The sequence below is a fragment of the Notolabrus celidotus genome, chromosome 17 (assembly GCF_009762535.1).
Source record: "Notolabrus celidotus isolate fNotCel1 chromosome 17, fNotCel1.pri, whole genome shotgun sequence".
Classification (NCBI taxonomy): domain Eukaryota; kingdom Metazoa; phylum Chordata; class Actinopteri; order Labriformes; family Labridae; genus Notolabrus; species Notolabrus celidotus.
In genome coordinates this window covers 20,863,043-20,881,548 of record NC_048288.1, presented here as the reverse complement: position 1 = coordinate 20,881,548, position 18,506 = coordinate 20,863,043, and the positions used below count along the sequence as shown (strand labels likewise).

General features: G+C 39.1%; 2 protein-coding genes across 3 annotated transcripts; both read right to left on the bottom strand.

Moving 5' to 3' along the window:
- Window positions 1–3,209: 3,209 nt before the first annotated feature.
- LOC117829142 lies at window positions 3,210–5,616 on the bottom strand. Its single transcript, XM_034706706.1, has 6 exons — window positions 5,486–5,616; window positions 4,552–4,665; window positions 4,291–4,435; window positions 3,992–4,140; window positions 3,764–3,903; window positions 3,210–3,673 (listed from the first exon to the last, which is right to left on the bottom strand). The coding sequence occupies exons 1-6, from the start codon at window positions 5,572–5,574 to the stop codon at window positions 3,513–3,515; spliced, it is 798 nt and encodes a 265-aa protein (XP_034562597.1). The 5' UTR covers window positions 5,575–5,616; the 3' UTR covers window positions 3,210–3,512.
- Window positions 5,617–10,021: 4,405 nt separating this feature from the next.
- On the bottom strand, window positions 10,022–13,966 carry LOC117829143. 2 transcript variants are annotated; one of them, XM_034706707.1, is made up of 5 exons: window positions 13,858–13,966; window positions 13,620–13,764; window positions 10,663–10,811; window positions 10,405–10,544; window positions 10,022–10,320 (listed from the first exon to the last, which is right to left on the bottom strand). In XM_034706707.1, the coding sequence occupies exons 1-5, from the start codon at window positions 13,953–13,955 to the stop codon at window positions 10,172–10,174; spliced, it is 681 nt and encodes a 226-aa protein (XP_034562598.1). In that variant the 5' UTR covers window positions 13,956–13,966; the 3' UTR covers window positions 10,022–10,171. The 2 variants fall into 2 exon arrangements, 1 of the variants encoding a protein (XP_034562598.1); XR_004634560.1 differs by lacking the exons at window positions 13,620–13,764; window positions 13,858–13,966 and adding an exon at window positions 11,496–11,607.
- Between the last annotated feature and the right edge of the window lie 4,540 nt (window positions 13,967–18,506).

The window sequence follows — 18,506 nt, the reverse complement described above, 5'->3', positions numbered from 1 at the left end:
CTGAAGACCACTCAGAACAAATGTCAGAGATAATTGACGCTCATCTGCATAGCTGAGTATGCTTCAATATTCTGAGCTAATTTAGCCGTAGCCTGCAGAGCGGGGGGGGGGATAAAGTGGGAGGACAAGTTGTCACAAGGTGGTTAGACTTTCTTTTTCAACCCAATCTCTTTTCTCCGCATAATTATATGAATTGAATTAATTGGGAATGCACATTTGCATATCTAGGTTATTTCTTTTAGGGAGAAAAAAAGGTCTTTGGAGAGTTTAGAAACAATTACAAGCCCGCCAGACATTAAAACACCTCAATTTCCTCACCATGTCTGCCTTTGCCCCCCAAGTGTTTTACTCCAGGCAGGATTTGGCCTCTGTACTCTGGAGGAAAAGTGTGATAACACTACAGAGCAATGTGTGCAGAAGTCACATCCATGAAGCAATTTAATGGACTTTGCAGGCACCTTAAGCACAGACTATCACCTGACATCTTTAAATTACTTTGAGCACCTGTTGGTATTTTTTTTAAAGTGTTGTGCCGGGAAGGGAAGATGTGAAATTAAGTTCTAAAGGAAATATGGTTGGACCTTTTTAATCTGATACTGGCTGGTAAATGGTATGGGGGGAAATCTCATTTTCTCCTTGTGTAGAAGTATTTTTCAACGTTGCTTTGTAATAAAAACAAGCCACTGTGTTAGAAAGCCAGAGCTATTTATAATCAACTGAGCTGATGTATTATGTTCTTACAGTAGAAAATAGATTATCCTCAACTGGAGGTTACTCATAACCGGGGGTTCAATGTTTGTATGTTTCACTACAAGACTCCAAATTTGGACTTTACTTATTAGGCATGAGCAAAAGCCTCTCTTCACCGACAACCCTGAAAAGGAATCAGTTCTGCACAAGCGGCAACCTCTGGTCTAAAAATATGAGTCAATGCAGAAGTGTTAAAAGCTGCAGTTCATCGAGGATCCGCTTGAGGCTGGCTCCGGAAGTACCGAAAGTCACATACACATGAATGGGAAAAAGACGATATTTGCAGCATTAATAAACATGTTTACAGCCTGGTACAAAAGATGAGTGTAGTCTGAATAGCTCATTTCTCGATGTCCTCTCACTGTGAGGGGGGGTGAATTTTTTTTCTAATTCGGCAATTTCGAAGATATTGAGATTACTGGTCTTCCAATGAGAGGCACAACTGCCTGCAGGAACACTGCAGCTGTTGGCTAGGAGGCTCAAAGTCCACCTCTTTACGTCACACTGGCTCGACAGAAGCAATATGGCTTCAAAACAGCGTTCAGAAACAGATGGGTGACGTCACGGATACGACGTCCATATTTTTTACAGTCTATGGTTCTGCATCATAACATCAGAGATAATAAAAGTATGCGGGACTCTGCTACACACCACTGCACTTTATCATGTTATTTTAGCCTGTACATATTAGTCATGTCTATTTGCTGTTCTTTTGTATTTATAGCTGATGTTATTGTTATTATTTTAATTCTATTTTTATTTATAGGTCTTATTCTTATTCTTATGCCTCGTACAAAGAGAGCACAGTTTACCAAAGTCAAATTCCTTGTGTGTTCAAGCATACCTGGCCAATAAAGCTGATTCCGATTCTGATTCTGATTCTCCTTCCAAATAAAGCAGCCAAATAAATCTCCAGTATGAGTTTAAGATCAGGGTCACAGAGATCCACCCACAACAGGAGGCATTTTTGAAATCTAATGTTTACAGCCAAGTCAAAACAGCACAGGAGAACAAACTTTGGCCTTTCTTTAGAAGTTTGTTGCATATTGTTGTTATCAAAGTATAATCAAACAAAAGTTGCATGTTTCTTTGTTTGTACAAATTGTACAGATGCAGACGGGGGACCGATTTGCTCAACTGTGCAGTCAATGAATAGATTGTCCTGCACCGGTGACTGTTATTTTCTAGTTTCAGTTTAATTTTACTCAGTGTCCTCCTCAAAGGTTGAGCACTTTTCCAGCAGCCAACAGGTCAGTCTGACATTCTGTTCTCAAGAAAGAGAGCACTTTAAAACATGGGCATTTGTGTGATAATAATAATAAATACAGAAACTTTCCCCATAATGTTTAAAAAGCTAAAGCTGTCACGTTATTCTTTGCTACCTCACCCTTCTTTTGTCACGTGATGAAAAACAAGGAGGACCCACAAGCAGAAAAAAAAATAGTATTTATTAAATAAAAGGGCACAAAGAACAAACAAAACTTACTTAAACAAAGTCCAAAATCAAATTTCCATCAAAGAAAATCCAATGAAACACAAGAGAAAGTTACACAAAGGAATAATACACAGGAGAAGACACAACGGACCAACACTGAAGAGAGGAAACACAGAGGCTGTTTTTGAAACGGCCTGCTACGTACTACCTACTGATGTAGTAGGCAGTAGGTACTGCCTACTATATACTGCGTTTGAATTTAGTATGTAGTATGAGTGCTCTGTTCGATCTGTTCTGCAGTACGCTGGGCCAGACGCCACTGGATTTCCGGTTTCGAACAGCGGAAGTAAACAATGGCGAAGCCAGAGAAAATGCTTATTTAGCATCACTGATGATTTAAAAAGTTGAGAAGTGGTTTGTATGGAATTCAATAACTTTAACATTACCCAAAAACGTATTCCCCTCGTCAAAAAAAGAAGGAAAAAGAAAAAGAGGAAGGAGCGCCGTGCATTATGGGAAACAGTACGTGAGGCAGACTGGTCAGATGCATACTGAGATATTTTCCCGAATCAGTAGACATCCAGGGAGTTTTGGCATACTGCAGATTTTGCTCTTGTTCACATATTATTTACTACATACATTTTGGCCAAATCACTACTTACTGCTAATATAGTAGGCGGTTTTGAAAACAGCCAGAAACTAAATACACGGGTGTGACATGAGACACAGGTGAAACCTATCAGGGTGGGGCACACAATCACAGAGGAGGGAAAACTCAGGGGGTAAAACTTGACTTGACACACTGGGGAAAATACGACAGAATAAAATGGGAAACACTACAAGAAGTTAAAGGTAAATAATGACAATACAACACAAGAAATGATAACTGAATAACACTGAGAATATCAAAACAAGGATGATTCAGGCTAAACAAAAGCAACCCATGACATCTTCTATTCAGATTGACTTAATTTTTTTAACTGTTTTGTTTTTGAATTACAACAGGTTATCCAAATTTCCCTTTAAAACTCAAAAACAGTCTGTGCCTCTATGTTTAGTGCTGCTTTTTAAAAATAAATTTGTTTGCTGTGGATTTTTTATGCTCTATACGTTGAGAGAATCTCCCTCTTAAAGCTTGAATCACTGAGCCATCTTCTGTTTCTCCAGAGCTCTGCTCATCCTGTCACAGTAAAGTGTGAAGTGGATATATGCTGCCCTCTTTTGGTGCACAATACACAATGCACACTAAAACTCACCACTGACTACATCACACGTTCAGATTGCATTACTTGATTGTCACATTTTGCAAAGAGCTGTCTTAACGTCATCACTTGTAGAGTTTGTTTTTTGGATTGCTTTCAGGTTGACAAACCGTCTTCACAAATGTCATATGGGGCTCCACAACCTGACTGCTTGTCTTATCCGTGCCCAGACATGCAGAAATCAAATGGATAATGCTCAGGATGGTCATCAGGAGCATCAGGAAGCCTAAAGATAAGAGAATGCAGAGTAAATATTTAGGGCAAAAGGACAAATTGGATAGTTTAAAATGCATCTGCAGTCTGAAGTGACATTTACCACAATAGACTGTGTTTACTCCGAGGTCGTGGAGGCGATAGCTCCGGGTGAACATTGCACCCAGGCCCAAGATGATGATGGCGTACACGCCGAATGTGTGGCGTAGGTACTTTGTTAACAGGAAGCTCTGGAGGATGAGCCTTTGGGGAGTAAATGAGTCAGTAAGTAAGAAACTGAAAGCTCAAATAATGAAGCATTTCTTGAAACCTCCAGTCCTTTAGTTCTCACCATATTATAGCACACAGGGAGACTAATGAGAGGACCACCGTGCTAACCAGTGGGTCTGGCACACCTCCATTGTACTTGATCACAATGCCAAGATCCACCAAAGAATTTAAGAGAGTCCACCAGGCAAACACTGCTAAGCCATTCTGGGTCTAAAAAAGGTTAAGAAACAAGCATCCATGTAGTGAAACTTAAATTCACAGAATCAACACTTTCATCTTTGACCTCTTACTCAACCCTGAAAATTACAGGATACAAATTACATTTAACAATGGTTCAGTTTGGTATTCTGGTAGCCTCACCAGGTAACGTGTCCATGAGATCATCGCTGGGTGGTAGATGGACAGCCAGGCTTTGTGCTTGTCCAGGTTAGAGTGGGACATGTAGAGCATATAGAAACTGAGCAGAGGTAGGGTCCACCTGAGCAGGACAGCTCCAAGTATGAAGCTGTAGAAAAACACAGTAGCTTTTATGACTTTAATTAACATTAATTATTTTCTTTTTGAGAGTTGACCTGATAAAGTTTTCATGTAGTACAAGATTAGAGAGTTGACACAACTTACTGTCTGCCCCACAGAGACATGCTGAACATTCTGGAAATACAAATCATGGTCCACATCAGATAAAACTCTGGAGGATGGATTTCTGGGTGGCAAGACTCTTGACCATTAACTTTCCTACAGATGGGAGAATAACATGATCAATATTAGCATGTAGGAACATATAGCATTTGTATCAATGCTACATGTACAGTTTGATGTGCAGACATCCTCACTGTTCTTGCATTGAAAATTATTCTACTTCTTTAACCTTGGATGTTTTCATTCATCCTGTCAAGTGATACTCTTCCAGGCTCACAAAGGTTGCATGATATAACCATCATTGCCCACACAGCCCCCAAGCCGTTACGTTAGTGGCTAGCAGGAATAACTGAGAGAAGTCAGGTTGGTAACCTTGAATGTTTTTGTTCACACATGCAGCCCACCCAGAACATTTCTGGACATTCTTAGCAGTTTTGTGCATATGTGCATACAGCTTCAGTCAGATTTTATATAATCTTATACAAATAAAACGGTGAATGCAAACATATTAAACCTACTCCTGAAATTGTTTGTGGTTTCACATAGCTTACATAAAATTTGGCAACTCTGATTCATGTGAAAATAAAAAATTGGCTTTACTTCTACAAGCTCATATTTTGAGAGTCTGTCACTTAAATTGAATTTGAATTGCCCTCTCATGCCTAAGTAAAACACAAGTTTGTCTGATGTAACACTTATAATAGTTAACATGTCCTTATATTTTTTATTAGAGTAGCTACTCAAGAAGTGTTATAGTGCAGTGTGCCCGCATAATTCTGAGACTTGTTCTGATATACCCCAGGACTGAAATCTGAATAACCATAACTTTACATTTTTCACAAAAGTTCTGGTAAAGGAAACACACTTTATTCTGGCATTGTACTATATGAAGCTTTTAAGGCAACCTCCTTGCTACCTGTTGACCAGGCCCAACACTGGGTAGAAGAGCCAAAACACGGACCACAAGTCAATCATATGCCAGTACAGATCCGACCACCAGTCCATCGTCACCTCCAGGGGGAAGGTCTCTGACACATTCCTAGCCGAGTTCTGAAACAGAGCTGGAGGCCAAGACAAAAAAAAATCACTGATCCTTTGTTAGGAGTAGTGAGGGAACAGTGACACACTGAAGCTTAAGCAGGAAGGAACATTTTTTAAATCAGTGCTTTAGTTTTTGTGTTTTCAGTATTCACTCTCCTGCAAACACTCTATTTATGTCCCATTTTATGCCCATATATCAGGCTAGATAGCGATGTGTGTGCATTCAGTTGTGTGTGTGTGTGTGTTTATATGGTCTTGATTATTTGATTGGCTTATATCAAGGCCTGTTGTCAGTGTATATTGCACCAAATGACTCTCAGGGCAAAGGTCCTAATGTGAGAAGTAAACTGTGTGAACTTCTTTGTTTGTGTTGTTTTGATTTTGGTAAATGTGAAATATTCAGTCCTCTCTAAAGCACTTCCACATAACTGTAAAGGTGGGGTGTGCAAATTTAACTCTTTAACCCCTTTTGTTAAAGCTTTTTTTAGTTAACGAACTAATTGTGTGGTTGTCCACAAACGTTCCTACCTGAATTTTGGGGGCAGAGCTTCAGAATGAGCATGACGGGTGGAGTGTGTTTGTTTGGCTGTTGAGTTCAGAGAGCCTTTATTTAGGCTGTAAATTCCAACACAATTATATTCTATGATTATGACCCCTCCGCCCATCCAGTGGGCAATCACAAACATGCAACACATCAGTAAAGTTGTGGATGGCAAAGTCAGATTCAAAGCCCTGCCTGATGTTTCTCTCGACAAGACCACAGTTTTTTGCTTTTACTGTCAATGTGAATTGAGTTACCACCGACGTACATTGAGTCTCATATATAACTTGCTGTCCAAGCTCACAGCCGATGCAGAGAGCCCTCCTCCCCCTCACCAGAGGCAGGCCATGCTGTATTATTTGCAACGGAGACACCTTGGCAACTCTACAAGCAACAAACTGACAACAACGGAAACTAAACCGGTGGCTTCGGCTTGCAGGCCGATTGACCTTTCTGCTTGAAATAATTTGCATTGCATCCAATGAATGCACATGTGATTTGCCTTTCAAAGCCTCCAACGGAACTAAGATTACTTAATTCCCAAATAAAGACACTGATATGAATTGTTTGACATACACTAAACAATGCTAAAGTTGTAAACACACAATTAAAATGGCAATTAATCATGATTAACTCTACAAATTCTGCTATTAGTTGTGATTAAAAAATGCATCATTTCACAGCCCAAGCCTATCTCAAAATGAAGTTCAAAAACTCAAACACCACATTTAGACAGTGATTTAAAATCCAATTTTAACTTTAACTTACATTAATGACCAGTGAAAACACTGAGAAACATTCTGTCTTTGAAAAACTTGATGAGGATGAAGAGCTTCATTACTCAAAGACAAATCTTACCACACAAACACCCAACAATAATTCACTGCAAGCACACACCAGCATATTAAAATCATATATTTCCCAAATGTCACACCTCTAACTTCTACTGCCTTCAGCAGGATTAAATAATTTGACGTGTTACTCAGTTATTATGGAGTGACTCACGGTTAGGATCCGAGTTGTCCATTGTCAGGGTAGAGAAGACATATGTGATCACCTGAGTAATATTAGCCAGGATAATGCACACGGCATGTATCACTACATAGTGCTGGTTTTGTATTGAGATCGGAGACATCTTGATCCTCACCATATTGTTACGGCTCAGACGACTGTGAGGGACAACATTTGTCACCGCAATCAAATATGTTGGACTTTGGATTGCTGCATGCACCGTGTAATTCAATGTTATCACCTTGATTGGGCCTGTAATGGCCTGTAATCCCTGTAATAAGCATGGCACATAAACTGTGTGTGTTTATGAGAAGAGAGGCAGGACTGGCACTCTCTGTCCAACAGTCAGATGCTGACATAAGGACATTTCAATTCTGCACAACAGTTTGAAAATAGTATTCAGCACTTTTGAGTTTGTGCTGGAATGATAACACAGTTATTGATAAAGACAACTGACTACAAATTATTTTTAAAAGATTGTAGCTTCTCAAATGTCAGGGTTTTTACTGTCTCTTTGTGCTTTGAGAAATCTGGTTTTCTGATATTTGATGGACTAAATCACTAAGTGATGGAAAAAAAACAATAACTGTGTTTCAGCTCTTGTTCCAGGATGAATATGTCGTGTGTTGGCTATATAGCAAAATACTACAAAGATGACAATGACTGAAACAAGATAGGCAAAAGGATGCCCCTTTTTGTTCTGTATATAAAATTGCCACTGCAGCCCCGCCACCACTTAAACATCCTCCTGCTGGCTCTGACTAGGAGTGGGAATGCTCTGCTGCTGGAATAAGCACTTTGAACTGTCTGACTTAACTGTTGAATTTTATAGAATTAAATATGAATATAATAAAATGGAATAAGCCAATTAATTGTAAAATCATTACAAGAAAGAATAACTTAGAGTCATCACTGAGTGACTGAGTGAAAGATTCATCATTTAAACGTGTACACATTGACAGTAATCAAACACTTGGATTTTTAGTTTAAAAATCTGTCTTTTTTTATCCATCTCCTTTATTTGTAACATGCTTTATAATCGTATTCTTAGTCACTTCTTTTGGTGTACAATTATTCAGTGGAGTAATGACATCCTATCATTTTTCTGTGTTAAATTTACTCCCATAGTGGATTACCTCAGTGGCTCCCACAGTGCAGGTTGTCATCCCCTGGGGGGGGTTACAAGATACCCTTTCAAATATCATTAATCTTAAATTATTAAAAATAGCATTTTTTTAAATCCATAATTGGCACATTGGCAGATTGGCAACTTATTAATCTTCATTTAAATCTCCTTTAAAAACACATTTTTATCAATGTGCAATGTGTTTTAATTCAGTTTCTTTTCAGTTAATATCATTGGCAGGATTTTATATTTTTGATTTTATTTTTCTGATCTTTTGAGGTTTTCATCTTTTATTTTTTTGCTGTTTTTATTCTTCCAACATTTTTTAATTTCCTTTTATTTGTTGTCGGTCATAACCTTTTTATCTTCCTTAATATCTGTCACTTCTTTTTATTTTCTTTCTTATTTGTAAAGTACTTTGTAACCCTGTTTTAAAAAGTGCTGTTTAAATAAATAAATAGTAAATAATAAAATAACAGTATTATTATAATGGTCAAAATAAATGCAAAAATAGTTGTCACATTTGGATTAAAGTTTTATTGTTATGGGATTTTACACCTGTATTTTATAGAGAAAAGGTCAGTGGATAGTGTAGGAAACTGGGAGAGAGAGTGGGGGAATGACATGTGGGAAAGAGGCAGCAGGCTAGATCTGAACCTGGGCCACCTGCTACATGGGCGCGCAACATAACCATTAGGCCAGGTCCACACCCTACATATGGAAATAGACTATAAAATATGGACGTAGTATCCGGGGCGTCACCTATCTGTTTCTGAAGAGCTGTTTTGAGGCCAATCGTCAGCGGCAGCCATATTGCTGCTGTCCAGCGATTGTGACATAAAGAGGCGGGCTTTGAGCCTCCTAGCCAACAGCTACAGTGTTCCCTCCTGTCAATCAAGTCAGCTGTGCCTCTCATTGGAAGACTCGTAATCTCAACATCTTCGAAATTGCTGCGTCAGAAAAAAATTCACCCCCCTCACAATGTGTGCAGATCGAGAAATGAGCTATCCAGACTACACTGGTCTTTTGTACCAGGCTGTAAACATGTTTATTTCTGCTGCAAAGATCAGCTTTTTTGAATTGGTGTGTATGTGGTTTCTGGTACTTCCAGAGCCAGCCTCAAGCATTTTTAACACTTCTGCATTGGACTCATATTCTTAGACCGGAGGTTGCCGCTTGGTTAAAATCGTGCAAATAAAATAAATGTTTCATCAGTTTTCCACTTATATTTGTTTCCACATGACTCCAGAGCTAAATGAAGTATCTTAGGCTTGAGCCAGTATATTCAGAGGCATGCAGACTTACCTGTGCGTCTGCTCATTGAATAGTCCGGTCACTCCTACAGTCTAAACGTAAAGATAACTTGTTCTCTGCTTTTACATTTTTAAAAATCAACAAGAAAATCTGATGACTGTTGTTTGGCTGTCATCTTGTTTTGTGTTGTGTCGAGTGCATTTTTGGATTGGCCTATCAGTGTTTTCTCATGACTGTTAGCAACATTTAGACACTTTGAGGAACAGTGGGGTCACCAGTGTCTGGCACTGATTTTTTTTTAGGTATAGGGCCAAAAAGTTTGTGAACCTCTCTTCTATCTAACACACCAACTGTGCAGTGTAATGACATGTTTCCTCAAATATACATAATGATTTTAATACACCTTACAAATAAAAAGATTCCACACTCCAGTTTCTTTTTCATTATTTAATAAAAAATACGCAGATTTATTCATAAAGTGAGGGGTGAGGTTAGTTTTATATTTACAGTATTCACACATTCAGTCTGGAACTTACTGGAGTACAACTACAGAACATTTGAAATTGCCTGAGATTGCCATCAAGAGTAAGAACCCTGATGAGGAAAACCAAGTGACCTGTAGCTTTTATTCATAGAAAGATTTTTCTCTGTGTCAAGGCTATTTCTACTGGTGACATAGGGGGGCCACTGTCACTGTAAAATGGTCGATTTTGATGTTTCCACCTGACCAGAGCAACACGTGCCACAAACATGATGAAGGTAAGAGCCAGGATCGAAGCTGTAGAGGGAAGAGGAAGTTAGATACTTGTAATCAGAGCAGCGTATGGTGCTATGTTCTCTCCTTTTACGTCTCATACCGTACCTACAAAGATGTAAATCGGACTTTGAAGAGAGTTGGAGTTGGAGTTGGTTAGGACACCAGTCAACCACAGGAACACCACAGGGTAGGTGGTCACAATATAACGAACATGTTTGTCAAGGTAGAAGTTCTCCAAAAAGAACCTGAGTGCAAAGAGAGACACAGACAAAATATTGGTGTTCCTCTGTTTCTCCGCAGTCTCTCAGGGGAAGAAAAAACCCCGCAGCTAAACCACAGAACACAGCAGGGAGTGGGACTCACCATGTTAACAGCTGCATCAGAAGAAGCCCCAGCGCTAGCATGGCACAGTCACATCTTAATGTATCCGTCTGATGCTGTAAGTATATCGTCAGGTTGAGCAGAGTGGCGAGAGCACCCCATGTTGCATACACTGCTACTCCATTTTGCACCTGATTCAACACAGGGAAAGAAGCTTGGGTGATTGACATAGAAGGTGTGGCAGTATGTTATTATCAAGATGAATGCTTGAACACCACAAAGATGTTTATCAGTGTGGGCAGCTCAGCCTAAAAATTGCTGTCAGTGTCAGTTTTATTCTGATTCAGCTTGAAATATCCTAATCCTTCAGTATTTGGCAGATTTTCTAAATAAAAGTACACAGTTAGTTGTGTTATGTGACCTTACTCATCACTTTAATATCAAGTGTGAGTCAAAAAAGAACTGAAAACCAATTTTAAGTTTTTCTGATTCCTAACTCAGCTGTTTCCAACCCTCTTATCTCAGACCACAGTCGCCTTTAGCACATCCAGTATTACTTGGCATTTTGGCCAGGATTCACCTTTTAGATACGGGTGACAGAGCAGCCAGCAGCTTTGGGACCAGTGGCTATCTCCTTTTGCCTTACAGTTTGACAGCAGGTCGCAGTGGGACACAACAAACCGAAAGCTACTAAGTGCAGTGTTTAATGTCAATTTGAAGGAATAGTTTGACATTTCAAGAGAAGTGCTTCCAAATCTAGATAGAGGCAGTTTCAGACTGAATATGAATCAGTCCAAACGGGATGATTAGGTCTTACACTGTATACTATAATACAACAGTTCTTTTTGCTAGACTAGTGTGTTTTTCTTTTTTACCTTGACTTGTTTCCACTACAAACTTCCTGCAGTCTTCTTCAGAAGAGTCACGCGGTGTTGTTGTGGCATTGTCTGTCAGATGATTTTCTCAGCTGTAGATTTTAGATCTTCTTGCGCAGGGTTCCCAAACTTTTCAGCCCATAACCCCAAAATATAGCTTCCAAAGACTTGTAACCCCCACTGTCCCTCAAAGTGATTTAATGTGGCTTCATTTAGCTGGTCTGCAGAACATTAGCCTACCTATATGAGCATGTGGCTGTCTTTCCTGTGCCAGTATGAATTAACCTACTGCTACTGATGCTTTTGATAATTCACTGTTCACTAACCCTAAACTTAGGAGTCGTCTGGCAACAAAGAAAGGCAGAAAACTCATTACATTTTCTATTTTCAAGGTTTTATTTCAAAGTTAGCAACTATTTTTGTCGATATTTTTTACTTTAATGTAAAATGTACTATTTTTAGATAACTCAAAAAATAAAAACATTCTGGAAGACATCTCACGACCCCCCATTTGTGTCTTGTGGCCCCCCAGGGGGTCCCGACCCACACTTTGGGAACCCCTGCTCTTGCGGACCAAGAAAATCAGCCTTCTCGGACCACTGCAGCTGAGAAAATCCCATCATGGACTGGGAAAAGTCAAAGGTAATCCACTCTGAGAGCAACAGATACCAGCGTTGGATAAGGGAGGCTGTAGAGAGCAGGAAGAGGGCCCAGAGGACAGTAAACCTGGATGGGGGGGGCCTACGTGCTGTCACACACCTGGGATTCTGTCGTAACTGAGACTGTCGGGCAACAGGGGGCGTGGTCGTGCTGCTGTTTAGGACCATAGGATGACCAAACCTCTAAAAATCAGCTGACAACACCATGTGACTCTTCTGAAGAAGACTGCAGGAAGTTTGTAGTCGAAACAAGTCAAGGTAAAAAAAATAACTGGTCTAGTAAAAATAACGGACTTATTATTGAATACAAAGCATGGGCAAACAGCTGGTTAGCATAGCTTAGCATATGACTGGAAGAAAACTGTCCATAGATGGAAAAAAAAAAACCTCTTCAAGTATCTAGCATACCTGATGACAGCTTTATTTTTACTGACATTAACTACACTCAAAGCATAAAAACACCACTCTATGGTTTATAAGGCTTAAACATGTGACTATCTTTTGGAGGTTCCATGGTAATTTAGCAGATTAAAAAAGGGCTAGTACCCAGATTTTTTTTATAATAAACAAAGCTCAGTCTATAAACAAAGTACAGTCTATTCTACACGTAGCCATTTATTTACTAGCTGTAGCTTTCAAGGGAAATTATAGGTGTGAAATGTGATTTCACACTGGACTTTTGTAAATGTGAAACCATTCTCTTAATTGCAGATACAATTGGAAAAAAAATGGCCTTTAACACTAAGTTAAAAATGTCAAATCGTGGGTCTATGAGGAGTGCAGCGATTAGGAGTGTGCAACAATTTCTTAGCTTGGTGCAGTGATCACCAAAAACCCCTTCCAATCTCCTTAAGACTTGTGACAAAGCTTTAGTCTGAATTGGTGCATTTCAACCTATGAAAGAAACCGATGTGTTTGCCTTTTTGTGATAATCCCACCATAGTTTTAGATAAAATGTTAGTACGATAAGTTACTTTCCTACACTTTGAAAAGTACGTCGAGGCACTGTTTTCATGGGGCTGTGAAGTAAGTTTACATTCAAAACTTCCTGAGAAAGTTGCTTTTAGAATAAGTACGATTTCTGCATTGTTGTTCGTATGGAATCTACAGTATTTTCAGAGACATAAGATAAGAACTATTAGTACCTTGTCCCTCTAAGGTAGTACTTTGAAGCAAAATTAAATCTGGTAATGTTAATGTTTGGTAAAGCTTCACAAAGGAAGGCCACTAAAACCTACATTTTACAGGTGTAACAGTTATTTTTCTAAATCATTCCAGTAAGTTCAGAGTGTTCTTTCCATGTCCATTTGATCTGCCCTTCATTCCAAAGAGCGCCTGTGTTTGCTGAAAGTGAATTATAACAGATTTTTACAAGCTTTTTTACTGCACACAGTGTCTGTAAACTAAAGACGCTGTACATTTAAAGAAGTTTTATTTCTAGGTCCATACAATGGGAACAATATACCAGTAATCTGATGAGCCACAGGTCTCCGTTTCGATGTTTATGTAACCACTCTCCATAGATCTTCATTCCATGGCAGGTGAAAAAGAGAATCATGTAATTGGTGATCATAATCAAAGCTGAGATTATCAGCATTGGCAGCAACAACCTTAAAACACACAGATTAAAAACACATCTGTTAACAAAGTGTCTGGAATGAAAGCACAGTGTTTTGGTTGCTAACATCAATCAACGCACTTACTCTCTGTCAAACAGGAACAACCAGGTAATATTCAAGCAAATATTGATGATAATACAGACATGAAATCCATAGGGTAGCACTGCAGGCGTGGTGTACATCCAATCGTAAGTATTCCTGCAGGGAGTATGAATAATAATATAAGATTTGCTGGAGAAAATAGAGCACAGCAAACCAATTGTGTCCACTGGGAAATAATCACACTCTTTCACACATAGTCAGAGCAATCTGCAACATGTAAAGAAAAAACGACTGCACTGTGGAGAGTAAATTGCCTCTGGACTTGGCGAGGTAATTTTCAGCATGCATTAATACAAGAGGATGAGATAAAAGTCTTTAGAAAAAAAACAGTGCTGTGGTACGCTGTGGTATTAAATGTTATCATCTTTTTTAAATGATGCATGAAAACAGGATAAATGGTGCCTACCTTCTACAGAGGCCAGCTAAAAAGTATATAAACATGGCAAAAAGCCAAATATATATGAAATCCCAGACAAACATAGCCCACTGAGCTGGAGTTATGGGAGTTGTATACTTGAGTGTCACATCCTCTGTGCTCTGCTGGAAAATGCCTGCAGATAAACAGATAAATACAGTTTATTCTGCCTATAATAAAAACCTTCAGTTCCAAGTGTTTATCTGACAAATACTCACCTGAGTCGGCACCAAATCCGGATAAAGAGTTGAATGTCATTGCAGCTAAAAGGGTAAAGAATCCGACAAACATAAGCACAACACGATACGGCCTTTGGGTCACCATGGTTATTAAAGTCTGTGGAACACTATGAATTCAAAAATACTAAAACATCCATCCATTCAAAGGTACAGTTGAATCCCCCTTTTCAAATATCTTATGTTCCACAGAATGAGTAGTTCAGTACAGTGTGTGCAGCTCTGAAATAGATAATGGCAGCACATTTTATGAGTTGTGTCGGCTTGATATACTCTGTTATGTGTCATCCCTTTTTATTGTCTCTAACCGTCTATCTGTTATCTACCCACTGTCATAAACAATCGTATGCTAAGCTATTTAAAGCAGGGTAAAGAGTAAAAGTCAACGTGACTATCAGGACATCATTTTGAATGTTAAGATTTTGGAAAACAACCATAAAACAACTAAAAAGGAGGAGCTCCAATGCTAAAGTTGAGGTGCACAGGGTGGTAACACATCCTCGCCTGGCTGGCTTTTAGTCGGAGCTAATGAATTGGGTATGAGGATGGCAAGAGTTCAGATCAATCAGGCCACTACTCTCTCGGCAAATTAACTTAACTAATGCAATTAAATCTGATTATTGCCTAATGAATGTAGCAGCGAATCAAAATGAGAATAATGAGGTTATGGATTTAGCTGACCTGAAAGTCATTGCTTAAATTTTGAGCATAAAGTTATGCAATTTGTCAGAAGTGTATTTTTTATTTCATCTTTTTTTTTAATTAAATGAAGCTACACTGAAGCAGCCATTTTTTTTTTAGAATTTTAAAGGGCTGAAAGTGAAAGTGTCGGACTGTGGCAGGCTGAGTTTTACTGCATATGATAAACCAGTCACTGCAGGTGTTGTATGTACAGCTAACTTCCACACAGTGGCACCATTGCATGTCAGTGTTGCAGAGTGGGCTTGTTAGAGTTTAAGGTTTCAGCTTTGTGTGCTTTTGATTTACACATAAATGCAGCATAAATTCAATGGCATGTCTGCTTAGATCTAATGTTCTGACTTTCACCCAGAATGCACCATGTTTGTGAACTTTTTTCCTGCACTGAAAAGTATATAAACCTTAACATGAAAGCACTTAATTAAGTTTGCTAGTGTGTTGTTTTGCACTCAAGCTGCACAACAAGATGGGTGTTTGTTCAAATCCAAGCCTTGGCCTGTCTACTTCGCTCAGACTTTTTCCCACTGGATAATCGACCATGCTTTTGAACTGTTTTAATTAACTATTAACGACTATTTTAACACACTTTTTTATGTACTGAAAAGTAAATAGACCTAGAATTATTCTGTATGAGGCAACGATTTGATGTAGTCAGCATTGATGCCTCTGATGCAAGCTGGTGTGGGTTCATATCCTCCAGAAATCCAGACATTGAATGTTCTGGTGTCCTCCCCACAGATGTATTGAGCAGTAAACTGAGTTTCCATAAATACTATATACTGGAGAGTTTTGCTGATGCCTTGATGATGCAAGGTTGGAATCCCAGCAGGAGGCCAGACCATGTGGAGATTGACTGTGGCTTCTTCCTCACTGATGTGAAGACCAGAATTTTGAGTCAGAACAAACTAGTGGAGAGCCAAAAAAGGAAGCCCATACAAGGTAATGTCAGTGTGGTGTTTGAGGCTGATGACTTAGAGCAAGCTGGTATGAGGCTTGAATCCTGACAATGGTCAAACTGTGTGAAGACTGCATTTGAGGAAACTTTCTGCAATAGTGTGGGCTTTCATTTTAAAAATCCACAATCTACTGGAAAGGAGATAAACCCAAACAAGTGAAGCCTGCAAGAGAGCACATTACTGCTGTGGTTGGTGCTGACACTTTGCAGCAAGCTGGTACAGGGGCCAAATTCTTGCAAGGGTAAAACTGTGTGAAGACTGAATGTCCTGGAATCTCTCTACAGAAGGTTGGACTGTGATTTTGAATTGCCGCAATCTACTGAAAAGTAGATAAACCCCAATACATGAGGTCTGTGAGGCATCACGCCAGTGCGAAGGTTAGCACTGACGCCTTTCAGCCAGCTGGTACTGGGATCAAATCCTGGCAAGGGCTGAGCTGGTGGAGCTTCGATGTACTGGAATCTTTCCACAGTACTGTTGACTAGGATTTTCAATAACTACAATCTACCAGAAAGTAGTCAAACCCAAACAACTAGGCTCTTAACAGTAGCACAGTGGTGTGGACTATGATTTTCAATAACTACAATCTACTGCAAAGTAGTCAAACCCAAACAACTAGGCTCTGAACAGTAGCACAGTGGTGTGGTGGTCACGTGTGCTGCCTGATTGGGAGACGGTATTTGGTTCAAGGCTGGTGCTGGCTGCCAAGATAGGTGTGTAGAGTGAAGGAGAGGAAGGCAGAGGAAAAAAAAGCTCCCCCCCTAAAAAAACAATCAATCTCTCCAAACCCAGAGAGGAAGAAAAGTACTCTGGTTACAAGTACCCCAATAACTATTTTTTTTTTAATTATATTTTGGGGGCTTTTTTACACCTTTATTTAGAGAGGAGAGGACAGTAGAGCAGGAAACTGGGAGAGAGAGTGGAGGAATGAAAGTTATACTGAAAAAAAATATGATTAGATCACATCATAACACAATCAGACAACTTTTGAAAAAGTGTTCTGATTTGAATTCTAAAATAATCCTGTTACAAACAAAATAATATGAATTTTAAAACTGATTACGAGCACAGACTGTACGTTAAAATGGACCATGTAAGTTTTCACTGACTGTGAATCCAAAAGATTTAGAGCTCCATCTGCTTACTGACTGCTGTATAGGTCATAAACCCCACCGCTGTAATGTTAACAGATGGTACAGAGGCCAAACTTTAACATTAAAATACACATCAAAGACATAGTTCTCAAACATGGTTACTGTCATTATATGTAGTTTATGCTATGCTTATTTATGCCCATATCAAATTTTTCTGAGAAGTTTATTATTATTTAGGTATTTTATTTTAAAAAGAGGGGATGTGACATGAGTGACACCTCTGTTTACAGGATTCTGTAGCATTCTGTACCACATTAGCAGAGTACAGGAGGAAGGGTGAGAGGTTTATTATGACTGGAGTAATAAAAAATGGGATCTTTTATTGTAATAATAATTGCTTTGAGATGTCCTGTTCATTCTGCTCTTTCTGAAAAGTTTTATTCTGATGCATTTTAATCTTAGATTCCAGATCTCTGATTTTCTGCTGCGTTTCTCTTGTTTGTCTACTTGTGTAACTTCTTATTTGGCCTCTAATAAATGCCTTAAAGGCTTCCCATCTTATTGTGGCTGAAGTTTGGACTGTATTTATCTCAAAGTAAATATCAATTTGTTCTCCCAAAAACTGCAAAAACTTTGAGTCCTTCATCCATTTTATTTGAAACCTCCACCTTTGGGAGCGATATATCAGCTTAGGTTCCACAAAAATCGTAGACACAGCCGCATGGTCTGAAATACTTCAGATATTTATACTGACAGCTTTTAATGTTAGAAAGGAGTTCTGCTGATATAAAAAATAATCGGCTATTCTGGAGTAGATTTTGTATGTACTTGAGTGACAGAAAAATTCTTTCTTTGATGGGTTTAAATGTCTCCATATATCCAATAAGTTCAGTTATTTTATAAAGTAAAGTAATGTTTTCTTAATTTTTGTATGAGTGTTGTCCACACCACAAGATCTATCTCTTCTTGGATCTAGAACACAATTAAAATTCCCAGCTATAATGTGCTTGCCTGGCAGTGTTTAAATGCTCTAAAATAGGGGCGCTGGTGGCCTAGCGGTCTAAGTGCCCCACATACAGAGGCTACAGTCCTCGTTGCAGGGGTCGCTGGTTCGATTCCCGGCCGGTCGATCATTTCCTGCATGTCTTCCCCCACTCTCTACTCCCCACATTTCCTGTTTCTCTTCAGCTGTCCTATCAAGTAAATGCAAAAGGGCCAAAAATATAACTTA

Bases quoted from the DNA above. Each gene is read 5' to 3' on its own strand.
- LOC117829142 (XM_034706706.1), bottom strand. From the start codon at position 5,574: ATGGACTGGTGGTCGGATCTGTACTGGCATATGATTGACTTGTGGTCC. The intron at 4,666-5,485 runs GTAGCAAGGAGG...TCCCATCTGTAG, and splicing joins GTGTTGGGCCTGGTCAACAG to GAAAGTTAATGGTCAAGAGT. The intron at 3,674-3,763 runs GTAAATGTCACT...TCTTATCTTTAG, and splicing joins AGTAAACACAGTCTATTGTG to GCTTCCTGATGCTCCTGATG.
- LOC117829143 (XM_034706707.1), bottom strand. From the start codon at position 13,955: ATGTACACCACGCCTGCAGTGCTACCCTATGGATTTCATGTCTGTATT. The intron at 10,812-13,619 runs GTATATTGTTCC...GTGTTGAATCAG, and splicing joins TGTGGCTCATCAGATTACTG to GTGCAAAATGGAGTAGCAGT. The intron at 10,545-10,662 runs GTGAGTCCCACT...CTTTGCACTCAG, and splicing joins CTGATGCAGCTGTTAACATG to GTTCTTTTTGGAGAACTTCT.